General features: G+C 43.0%; 1 protein-coding gene across 2 annotated transcripts; it reads right to left on the minus strand.

Annotated features, from left to right (window-relative positions):
* Positions 1 to 436: 436 nt before the first annotated feature.
* Positions 437 to 10,506, minus strand: cbx6a (chromobox homolog 6a). 2 transcript variants are annotated; one of them, XM_055041436.1, is made up of 5 exons: positions 10,164 to 10,506; positions 9,003 to 9,046; positions 8,784 to 8,849; positions 6,656 to 6,722; positions 437 to 5,757 (listed from the first exon to the last, which is right to left on the minus strand). In XM_055041436.1, the coding sequence occupies exons 1-5, from the start codon at positions 10,230 to 10,232 to the stop codon at positions 4,552 to 4,554; spliced, it is 1,452 nt and encodes a 483-aa protein (XP_054897411.1). In that variant the 5' UTR covers positions 10,233 to 10,506; the 3' UTR covers positions 437 to 4,551. The 2 variants fall into 2 exon arrangements, with proteins under 2 accessions (XP_054897411.1, XP_054897412.1); XM_055041437.1 differs by lacking the exon at positions 10,164 to 10,506 and adding an exon at positions 9,188 to 10,135.
* Positions 10,507 to 11,673: the final 1,167 nt, after the last annotated feature.

Consider the following 11,673-nt stretch of genomic DNA (forward strand, 5'->3'; position numbering starts at 1 on the left):
ACAAAATAATCAGTTACAGCTAGTTTTACCAAAAACAACAAAGTATCACTTCAGGAAGCTAGACATAAAATGCAACCCAAAATTATAAGAATTTATAGAAGAAAAAAAAACATACCTGGAGTGTTGCTGTGATTATTTTAGGCTTTGTTTGAGAAATGTAATCTCCCATGGCAATGATTCAGCTGTGCAAAACGCCTGGGTGGACCTAGCTCTGTAAAAAGACAATTATGTGGCTGCAAACACATAATACCGCCAAAAAAGACAAGAAAAAAAAAAATAAAAGAAAACCGCTAATAAGGTTAGCTGGTACTGCCACATTAATAACAAAGTTGTGAGTTTATGAATAAATTCTTCATTGCGGCTACATCTCCATTAGCCAGCTGAGCTGGCAACTGGTGGAAAAACAATGACGCCACTCCTAAAGAAACCCTGGAAGCATTTTTAGAGCGCTTTTAATCAAAGGCTTTTTACAAGAAACACAAAAACAACACGTAACAGTTTCACCGAATACATTATCTGTACAGCAAGAGGTTGCAAAAACATGCTTCACAAACATTTTCTCATGTCACCATCGCCCTCCGCCTCCTTCTCGTCACCATCGGTGCAATGTACTCATTTCAAAATCGTCATAAAACCACAAAAACAGCCTGCAGTCTCAATACATGAAAAAAAAAAACAATCGTTAACAATGGCTCATTCAAACAGCCTTACATTAAAATAATTATGCATATTTCAGACACGTATTAAAATACAGTACAAATATGAAAAAAAAAACAAGCTTAAAAAACAACAATCCGTAATTGAGTATTTTCGATTCATACATTAAAACGAGGATCCTTCAGTTTGTCCTTTACATGCTGATCCAGCATTTGGAAATTACAACATGAATGTACAAAAAAATTTGAAAGGGCGAAAAAAACAAACCAAAAAATTAAGGAGAATATAGAGCCCTATTTGGTTACATAACAGGCCACTAAGTTGAGTTGTGCTACCCCGTATGAGAAGAAAAGCAACGCTTTCAAGACTAATATCTTAAACATCTACCAACCGCTAGTGTCACCACCACCGAAAAAGAGAAGAAAGATACAGAACATGAGAGATATTTTGGAAATCATCTCTCCATGCGGAGAGAAAAGCTGTTTTGTTTTTATTAGTTCACAGCACGTTTGGAGTTAAATAAAAGATTAAAGGAGACAGACGTCTTCATTCGTGGTTAAGGTAGTTAACTTATTTCTTCTCGTATAACGGAATAAGTCCAACAGCGGTGTGTTGACGTAGCATTGACGACAAGAGCCACCTGGTACAAAACAAACATACAGATACGTCCTCTACGTCTGTGCCTTCAAAAAAAACAAAACAAAAAATAATCAGAAACAGTGTGAACTTCTTACAGTAATGAGATCCTTACAGTCACCAAGCTGAAGTCGCGACTATCTAACAGCTGTCCAAAGAGCCAAGCAAGAAGAGCGGGAGCACAGCTGTAAGGCAACGCATGCGGAAAAAAGGTAGAAAACGCAGAACCGAGTGGAGGACTGGGAAGGCCTGGGAAGAGCAGGAAACACCAGAGAAGAAGAATCCGAGAGCCCAAAAATTCGATCACCGTCAGAGGTTCCTTTGCTTTAAAGGACGAGAAGAAGAGATCGAGAAATATTTTGAATCATGAGGGCGGAAAACTGTTCCGTCAAAATAAAAACATATTTTGGATCATTTGGGACAGAAGTGGCAACACAAACAAGTCAAATGAAAGAGTTTGAGTGAAATGAATGTTTTGACGCTTTCCGCTTCGTGAGCTAAATAAATATTTAAAGTTAAATATCTGGCTACACTTTCTCCTTCATTCAGACAATTATTGATGGCCGATAATTATAGAGATGGATGATATATCAGCGAGAGCATCGGTATCGGCCAATATTGATCCTTTTTCATTATGTTGGTATCGTGCCAATATTAACAACCTTTAATTATTTCCTCTTGTTTCTTAAGAGACAGGAGCTTCGTCATGTAAGTTTTTCCATTATATATTATCGGCCATAACAGCAATGCTAATATTGGACGTCGATATCGGCTCAAATTTTCATTATCGATCCATCCTCAGAGAAAAGTTAGTCAAAAGGTTGTTGGTAGGAAACCAAAGAGTGAGTGGGTTAGTTGATGCCACCAAAATGACTAAGCTGACTGTGAAATGTTGAGCAGCTTAAGTCTTTGCTCTGCCTACATCACCCAGAATGCTGTGCCATTCTGGATCAGTTCAGTGAAATTATGTATGATGTCTTATTTATTCATTATGATCATATGTATGTATTATTTGTAATGAAAACGCAGCTGCTGTCATGAAGCGTGGGGAAGACGGATAAAGCCAAATACAGGACGGTTCTGAAAGAAAACGAGCTGCAGGCTAGAAAATGAGGACAAGCCCAAATGTTCAGCCAAAACTACAACTGGATGGGTGAATGAAAATGCACAAGTTTAAACGGCACCTAGCAGAAAATCCAAGACAAAACCTAAAAGACAATTTGCAGGATCTGGCTGAGCTTGACAGAAGTAGATGCTGACTCAGCAGAGGGTGAATACTAAACCCTGCTTCTTTTACCCCCCACATCACATTGAAGCCATACTTTGTTTTTAGTGTATTCCAAACATCTCAAGTTTGTGGTCTAAAAGGGAGAAAATGTGGAAAAACCAAACAGCCGCCTCTAATGTTGCACAGATGTGAAACATGGGCTCATAAAAGTCACAGAATCAGATACAGTGGTTGGTTCGTTTAGCTGGTCGCTTCTGGACCTTCAAGACCTTCATGGGTTGAGAGGCTGAGAGCGAATGAAGCAGCTGAAGAAGGGAGCTGTGAAGGCGTGGGAGAAACTGAAGCAAGAAGTACGAATTTTAGCGAATTCAAAAGTTAACTTTTGCATTTAAATACGTTCCTACTCTGCGTTTGTACGCGTGTGTGTAAGACTGAAGAGAGGGGGAAATAAAAAGGCCTCGAGAAGCAGATCGACTTCACTGAACGGGTCAAGTGCATCGCATTCACCTCGCTGTGCTGACGCAGTCTTCAGAGTCTAAGTGCAAAAAAACCACATCTCTCCGTTAAAACATCGGAACCCCAGTCCGATCGCGTCCGGCGGGGTCAAAAGCTCGACCAGACGTCCCCTCGTGTTGCCGATGGCGACCAACATGGGAACGGAGAGTCCATGTTGGTGATGGGCAAAGTCCTTTCACTTCCAGCAAGTGTGCTTGATGAGAGCCCGCACAGCAGATGGGTGAGGGACGCGCTGTTAGGACAACTGGCATTTGCGACAAACAGAAACCCAGCATGTGTGTATCAAGTGAAAGAAAACAAATCGTTTTCTGGCATGTGTGTGGCGCCAGTTGGATATAATATGGCAATCTAAATGGCAAGAAGGCATACAAGCTGCCTCTTTTTCTTTTCTTTTTTTTTTTGTTGAAAAAATATGTTTTCTTGTACTATTTTATGGCTGGGTGTTATTTAGTTACATAATATTTGAGGGTTTCCCCCGGAGTATCATAAGCCTGGCGGGCCACCAGGCTTTTCTTGCCCCCCACCACCAACCAGTAAGCGCTCCTTGTTTTTTCTTTTTTTTTTTAAAAACGTCTTTTTTATTAGCAGATCAATAACATTGATAGCAAAGATGGGTTTATCGTTAAAGGGACAGTATTATGCGTTTCCAGGCGCACAGTGCCGTATTATAGCAGAATTAAGTAACTATGTTAACTACTTGTTAAAATAAATGAAGCAGCTGAGTGAGAGAGGCAGAAGCTCGGAGACTGCAGCTCAAAGGAGTTGCGTCTCGAAGGCGGTGCTGGGTTCACCCAGCCCTTTTGCACAGCTGAATGGTTGATTAAAGGATTTCTCATACATGCATAAAAGAATCAAGGCAACATCCAGGTATGTTTTTGATGAGAGAACATTATAACATAATGTGAAGCCCAAAAAAGTAGATTTTACATAAAACTGCCCCTTTAAAGCATTGAACTGAGTGCAAGGCCGAGATGGCGGCCCAATCAACACTCTGCTTGTGCACCTCTGTATTTTTATAGTCCGCTAATTTTGCCCTCAAAATTGCCTGTTCGGAAGGTTTTCGCGCAGAGCAGCTTCGCTTGTATACGATCCCTCTGTGAAGGCGGTCTTTTCAGTGAGTACCGCACCAAAGAATACGTCGAGTGCAAAAGACTCACCGCTTGCTCGGCACGCAACTCTCTAAAAGCGTAACGATAAAGGCTTAGTCTTGCTTTAAGAGGTCTGCCCTGAATGAGCAGAGAGACTGATGAGAGAGCATATTTGTTTCCAGTCAACTTTTAGCATTATTTAACAAAAAAACATGGTGGTCCGCTGGTGGACTGCGTTGAGCACTGACCACCGGGTTCAGCAAGTTCTCTGGGGGAAACCCTGTATTTCATTGAGTATCTAACAAATAATGGCAAACCCTCTGCAGAGCGGGTAGGACAGGGCTGAAGTGGCAACACTGGCATGATATACTTTATATATATAGTTTTCTATCCCAAATGGCATTACAGTTTGTATTATTGGATCTCTTATGGCTTCGGGACGGAAGAGTCCTCGGACGTTGCGGCGGGAGGAGGCGTGGAGCCGTTTTCGACGCTAGTGGAAGGCGAGGCGGGCCCTGACGCCGGAGAGGGAAACTCTTTTATGGTGACGGTCACGAGGTTGGTGGTTACATCAGTGACCACCACGTCCTTGCAGCTTGGTGCCATTTCCGGGTGCCAGTCGGGGTCTCCCTCGGCGGGGACCCTTTTGGGTTCAAGGAGGGGCGAGGATTGTTCTGGAGCCAAGGAGGAAACCGTGGAGGAAGCTTTGTGCTGGCAAGGACTTCTGGCTCCCTCAGAGGCTTCGGAGCAGTCCACGGCATCTTCGTCTTGATCTTCCAAAGATGGAGAAGGAGAGGGGCGGACTGGGGTTTTGTTTGCTTCTGAACATGAGGCATTTGGGGTTTCTGGAGATTTACTGGATTTTGACTCCTTGGAGGCTTCTGCAGCAGGCTGAGGGTGTTTAGCTGTGACGGTGGTGGAGGTGGAGGAAGAAGAAGAGGATGGAAGCGGTGCCTGGTGCTGTGAAATCCTGCTGTTGCCGTCCCTGGCTCCTGTAGTCGAGCTGGACCCCGTTTGGGAGTGAAAGGACATGGGCCCACCACACTGCAGCCCGAAAGGCTTCCCGTACATGGGGAAGCCCAGCATCTTTAAAGGAGGCTGGAAAGGTCTGTAGGGGGCCTCCCCCTTCCTGCCGATGATGCGATTACGAGACGGGATGTTTTGGCGACCCGTCTGAACGTTCCTGGATCCCGCTGCGCCGCCCCTGCCCGGCTTGTCGATCACCTTCAGGTTGAGGATTATCCGCCCTCTCTTGACTTCTCGGGGTTTGACCCGGCGGTTCAGGATGCGGACGGTCTCGGAGAAAGGGGAGACGTGCATGCGGGACTGGATGCCACTCGAACTGGAAAAGGCGGGCCCCGTGGGGTCTGTGCGAGGCAGGGGCCGCCTGGACATCCGGTGGCAACGGTGAATGTCTTTCTTCAACTTGTGGGTGGCCGCGAGAGAGTTGAGTTTGGGAGAAGGCGCCGGCGCTGACGACGAGGACGAGGAGGAGAATGGCAAAGCATTAGCAGCAGCAGAGGAAGAGGAGGAGGAGGAAGATGCTCGACTGGAAGTGGTTGAGGTGGACCGAGGCGTGTTCTGCCGCCTGCTGGAGGTGCGACTGGTGGGCTCTGCTTTCTGACTGCGACCCTGTGGAAGATGATGAAGTTAGGAATCTTATCAAATTAAAAGAACAAGAGCTATTTAGCTATTTAAGATGGGCTGCCGTTTTTTAGTTAGCACGTGTAGCTATGTATGTATTAATAAATATTAAGTAGGAAATTCATTAAGAGTCAAAGGATTTCAGTAAACGATGGCTGACCAGTGAAAATGTGTATAACTACATATTTTAATAGTTCAAACACCAAATATATGTATTAAGCACAGTGGAAGCTGTTTTAGTTTGGTTTCCCGTTCCTGGACCTACAGCCAATCAATGGCAAGGAAAATGAAAAGAGCTCTCGGATTGGCTGCTTTGCAAACACCAGCCAATAGAGTGACAAGCAGCATTGCATCTAAATATTTCAATTTTCTCAGCTGCATTTTATTTGTGGTTATGAATGTGAGGACACAGAACTGCTGCGTAAACAATTCTCATCCAACTCAAAATAAAAGCATAAAAATAAACATCTGAACATGTGAAGAATTGTGTGTAATATCTGGCTTTTGCACCTTTCTGACAGCACTGTGAATTCTCAGCTTGAGAATCCACAGGCTGTGAAATAAAAAAAAAATGGCTGAGTGAAAAAGAAAATAGGTCAGCTCAAATGTTTTTCTGCCAGCTCCACCTTGTTTTCATCTCATTTAGTAACAACAGAACACGCGCTGATGCGAGAATCGAAAATAGACTTCAAAAGATCTCGATGGCCTGTTTGTAGAAGCCAAGCTCCAGTTTCCTGCAAAGGGCTGGAAAAAAAAGGCAAAACTTGGATATTTTATAGTATTTTACAGTTGAAAGGGCGTTTTCTAATCACCTAAACCTACATAATGGACATTTCTATTCATAAACAGGAGCTGTGAAAAAACAAAACAAAAGTAGAAGTCATACCTTTGGCACAAAGTTTTTGGGTTTTGGCCCACGTTTTTTGGGCCCGTGGATTTCCCTCTCCCGTTCCCTACAAAACGAAAAAAGAAGAGAAAAATGAATTAGAACTGAATGGAGAACAGGCAGATAAAGCATGTTAATTGGGCCTTGTTCTCATCATCCCTCTCTGCTCTCGTGTCCATTTTTGTTTCCATTTGATGTGTCAGTTTTGGCTCTGACTGCTTGGGTTTCCTGTAAACATCTCTGAGAGCAGCGTGAGTCTTTCAAGTGGCTTGGAAGGACACACAAATAGAAAGTTTCCTCAGATAAACTTTTCAGAAGCAGTGATGAAGAGCAGACGAGGCGAAACAGAAAAAGGCAAACACCAGTTTGGAGTACATGAATGAAAATGAAAATCTGCTTTAACGACTTCACTGGAAGACACAGCGGTTTCGTGAGTCACTAAGTAACGGTAACGGATTATCTGGCATGTTTCTCACTACGCCCACATGATGTCTACAAGGACAGTCTGGGGGTGCATCACCGTGCTCTGCTTCACCAAGTGTTCAAGCGAGAAGGCAAAGACGGGTCTTCTGAACACCTTCTGATGATCAAGGACTGGGAATATCCCAAAAAGCCCCTTTCATCTTTGGAAACAAGAGAATTAAACCCTGTTTTTTCCCCCCATGTCCAGCTACATTGAGATCATTAGTCAGAGAAGCAGGTGACTCTTTCTTCGACAGGAAAGCTGGTCGGTGTTGATGGTATGATGGAAGGAGCTAGAAATATGGCAATCCTGGGATTAATAACCACTTAGCAGCTTCAAAACAGTTCAGAATGAGGAGGTTAAACACCTCTTTCGACAGGAAGATGACCCTAAACATAGAACCAGAGCTACAACAGACTGCTTGATGTCATGTGTTTGGGCACGCCGCTTTGTCTCTCCATTGCATAAGCGGCTCTAACGACCGACCCACACGACACCCATTTGTAAGTCAGTAGCAAAGGTAGGGTTACGATGGAGCTACTGCCGTCACACAACTCAAAGCGGATGTCCACCACTCAGACTGCAAAACTAAATGGGTCGAAATCGTGGCGTGTAGAAGTTACTGATTACACTACTTTGTATGCAACTTAAAATCCCACTGAAACATGATGTTTGTGGTTACAACGGGGCAAAACGTGGAAAGGGTTGGTTTTGCGGGGAACTTTATCCATCTTCCATGTCCTTGAGATGACAAGAGTGCAATTTTCTCCGCATCCATCCGTTGGCACGGCAACGTCACAGCTCCAACAATGTTGTCACAATAACACGATAAACAGGAGAGCGCCGCATGTTCTGATAAACGCAGCTAACTCTGTGATCAAACTGCAGTGGCTTCAGTGAGCTGGAGGCAACCTCCGCCCTGCAGAGGCAGAGGTCAGCACAGAGGTGGTTTCTGCCCACTGCTATGACCTTTGACAGAGAGGCTCTGTGAAAAGCACAAAATGTACTCATCTTTTTTGCTTTAATGCATTCATTGACCTTTACACAGACCCGCCCTCCATAATGCTAATTCAATCATGCTGTTCTGTGAAATACAAAAGTGCTGTTACTTTGTTATTGTTCCTTTCACTTTGCTTCTCTTTGGGAAACTTTTGTGCAAAACAAATATGAGGAACATGGACACTGGATACAAGACTTAAAACACATAAGTCTATGCAATGCATGGATTTTATTTTATTCCGTATAAACGAGACGATTGGACAATATACAGAAGCAATCAACAGCCTTATTAATATGTAATATCATAGCTTTTGTATGATCATTATTGTTTGTTGAATTTCACTTGTTCATCACTCAAAACAAGTCTTAAGCACTTTATATAAGCTGCTTTAAATCACATTCATGTTACAGCAAATAATCATCCACTAATAAGAGCAGAGCGTCCCTTTGTTTGACTTTTTAATAAGTTTTCATTACATCTACGTCTCTTCTACATGAAATGACACCAGCTTCCACTTTAATCCCAAATTTTGTTTCCCCTAATTTTGGAGCTAATTTTATAAATCTCATCTTAATAAATTAACAGAACAAGCTATATATAAAAAGGAGAAAAGACTAAAAAATAGAAGAAAAAAAAGAAGAAATTAAGGAGCTGAATTTACTAACTTTTGTTCAAAACCCAGAATGAGCCTGTCATCCAGGATATTCTCCTCTGGCTCCCAGGTGCTGTGCCTAAGCAGAAACAAAAAAACCATTAAAACCCCCCCTCCAAAAAACCCACATGAGGTCATGCAGTCGACCAGAAATGGATTTAGCTCATTAGCAGCAGCAAAGGCAGAACGTGAGAGGATGCCAGCTCTGAAGCACTTGGAATAAAACACTCACTTCATTGCCCATCCCTTCCATTTCACCAGATATTCAAGTCTTCCCTGTAAGAGAAAAATCACAGACTATTTACAAAAATGAAAGAAAACGGTGACAAAATGTTCAAAAACTATAAACTCGACTTGGGAATCCTCTGCCAAAATATATGTATCCACATATGTTACTGACTGCAAATGTTCCACTACCTGGAATTGTGAGTTTAAAAAGAACAAAGCACTTTAATCCTTCTTTATTAGAGAATCTTTGCGTTTTTATTAACTGGAATCTCTCTAGTTAGAGAAAAAGAGCAAGCAGCCCTGATTCTTTGTAAAGTCAGTGTTGTTTGTTGCACTGTCATAACAAAATGCAGCTAAAACAAGTCTATTCTGTTTTTTTTTTATCATCTTTATATTTAAAAATGCTGCTCAGTCCCACATAACTTCAGCCAAAGTTAATATTAACCCCAGATAGGGTCTGAAGACCTACATGTGCTCTTGAAGAAAGTTATGCATTAAAGTCCAACTCCTGGTTGTTTTTTTGGAGTTTCTAAATTCTTGTCTGTTTTTAAGTTTTCAAAGTAAAAATAATTTCTGCTCTGAAACTAACAACCTCAGCCCAACTGCACCAATCTGATCCACCATGATCTACACAGCATCTTCCAGAACACACAGCCCACAGGAAAACTTCTAGAAGTCCTTCCTTCACCAACCAGGACTCATAAAATCCCTTCTAATGAAGTTTCGGGATCAAAAGATCAACATTTCAGCGCGAGCAGCTCGGAGTTCCGTTTGAGACGTTCTTTAACTCGTCTCTCGAGGCGTTAAATGTCTTAAAACTGCCCAATGTGACTCTATAGCTTTAGCCGCAATTAGCGGGCATTAAAAAAATACAACCCCGTGCCCTCCTCTCTGCAGAGCACAGCCCGCATCCGTGATGTGTTGCTCTTTTGCTGCTAGCCGCTTCTTTGTGTCGCTTTTCCTTTTACCGCTCTGCCCATTGTGTCCGTATAAAAGCAGCGGCTGGGGCGGGCGCTAGCTCGGAGCTAGCCGCGGCTATCAAACTGTTAGTAACCGTCAAACACAAGGCCTCCGCAGCGCCGCATATAAGGCGGCAGACTCGGTCGCAGCCTATAGACGGGACCGCGCGCCGTCACTAACATCTGCAGCGACGCCACGCTCTCACCTTACGGACGCGGCGTTTCAGAATGGCTTCCGCCGCAAAAATGCGATCTCCCGCCGCAGAGAGCTCCATGCTTGCTCGGCCCAACTCAGCTGCCTGGTTGTCGGTCTGTTTCTGTAAAGTCGGTGAGCTCCGCCGTGTCTGCTGTTAGTATAAGACCAACTGCGAGGGGAACACGCGCACACACACACACACAGAGAAACGCGCGCGCGACAGCACGCGCTTTGTCAGTGTGTGTGTGTGTGTGTGTTTGTGTGTGTGAGAGAGTGGTTTAGAAACAGCAGCGGCGCCGCGGCAAACCCAAGTCACATGTCCGGGGTCATCTTTGGTCGCCACGGCAACTGACCCGCGCGGACTTAGGAAGATGCGAAGAGCCGCGAGCGGCTCGGAGCGCTGAAACGCGCTGCCGTGACGTCACGCTTTGCGTTTAGGGATCAATCCTTTCTCTATTCAGAGCGGCTTCACGACGTATTGTTGTGAAAGTCTTTCCACCCGGCAAATAAACCTTAAAACGCCGCGGCTGGGCGTCAGATGCAGATATGAGTTTGTCATGTGAGACTAAAAGACATTTCTGACATTAACACACACCACGTTTCAGCAACACGCGACGTCACATCGCTGCGTGCTTTTGTCTTTGTGGCAAAACTTGCCCTGCAGTCTGGTGGAGAACATGAACTACACAATCACTATGCCATATATATATATATATATATATATATATGACAATTTATTTTTTTTAAAAAAAGGAAATCTGATAATCAAAAGACTTGCAGTTACAGTAAAAAGAGATTCAACAGTGTTTAAACCGCTCACCAACATTGTGTTTGTATTTCTTCCTCATCACAAATCACTCAAAAACAACAACAATAAAAGCCATTGATAGTTCGACAGGTGTGAGTATTTCATCTTCAAGGCACTATGAAGTCACACTATGAATTTTCATTCTTTAATGCCAGGTGTCCTGCAAACAGAAAGTTTTACCGAATAAATTCGGTCTACTTTCCAGAGAGAATGTCTTTGTGCACTTAAAGACAAAACTGACTGATAAGTAACTTTTCAGCAAGATGGGATCTTGTTTGAAGTCAATAATTCCTTAATATTGATGAAGAACTACTGAGTAAAAGTTGTAATAATTTGGCAGTAGAATAAGACATTTTGACTTCTAAAATGTCTTATGGCTCGATCCACTGGGCGGTTTGTCCATAAAACCTACACACATACTATATAAATGCAGTAAGATGGGTGAGTGCAACACTGTTTTTCTAATAAATGTTTCATTAAATCAAACAGTAAAAGCTCAAACACTATTTAGTGAATATTTTGAAAGGTATTTGATCTATTACATTTTTCTGCTCAGACTATTTAAGGGACTATCCGTGAGTAACAAGGAACCAAAGCTGCCATTTTGCTGTTTTCATTGACATTACATGACATTCCTCCTTTTATGCAAGTCTAAACTTCCATCAATGGCACTTTGCATCACAATTGTTGCATTTAGAGCTCATAAAGTTTT

Source organism: Poeciliopsis prolifica, unplaced genomic scaffold (genome assembly GCF_027474105.1).
Source record: "Poeciliopsis prolifica strain line A6 unplaced genomic scaffold, Auburn_PproV2 SCAFFOLD016, whole genome shotgun sequence".
NCBI lineage: Eukaryota > Metazoa > Chordata > Actinopteri > Cyprinodontiformes > Poeciliidae > Poeciliopsis > Poeciliopsis prolifica.

Excerpts from the sequence above, each read along its gene's own strand:
- cbx6a (XM_055041436.1), bottom strand. The coding sequence starts at position 10,232 with ATGGAGCTCTCTGCGGCGGGAGATCGCATTTTTGCGGCGGAAGCCATT. Across the intron at positions 9,047-10,163 it reads TGAAACGCCGCGTCCGTAAG|GGAAGACTTGAATATCTGGT; the intron begins GTGAGAGCGTGG and ends TTTCTCTTACAG. Across the intron at positions 5,758-6,655 it reads CCAAAAACTTTGTGCCAAAG|GGTCGCAGTCAGAAAGCAGA; the intron begins GTATGACTTCTA and ends CATCTTCCACAG.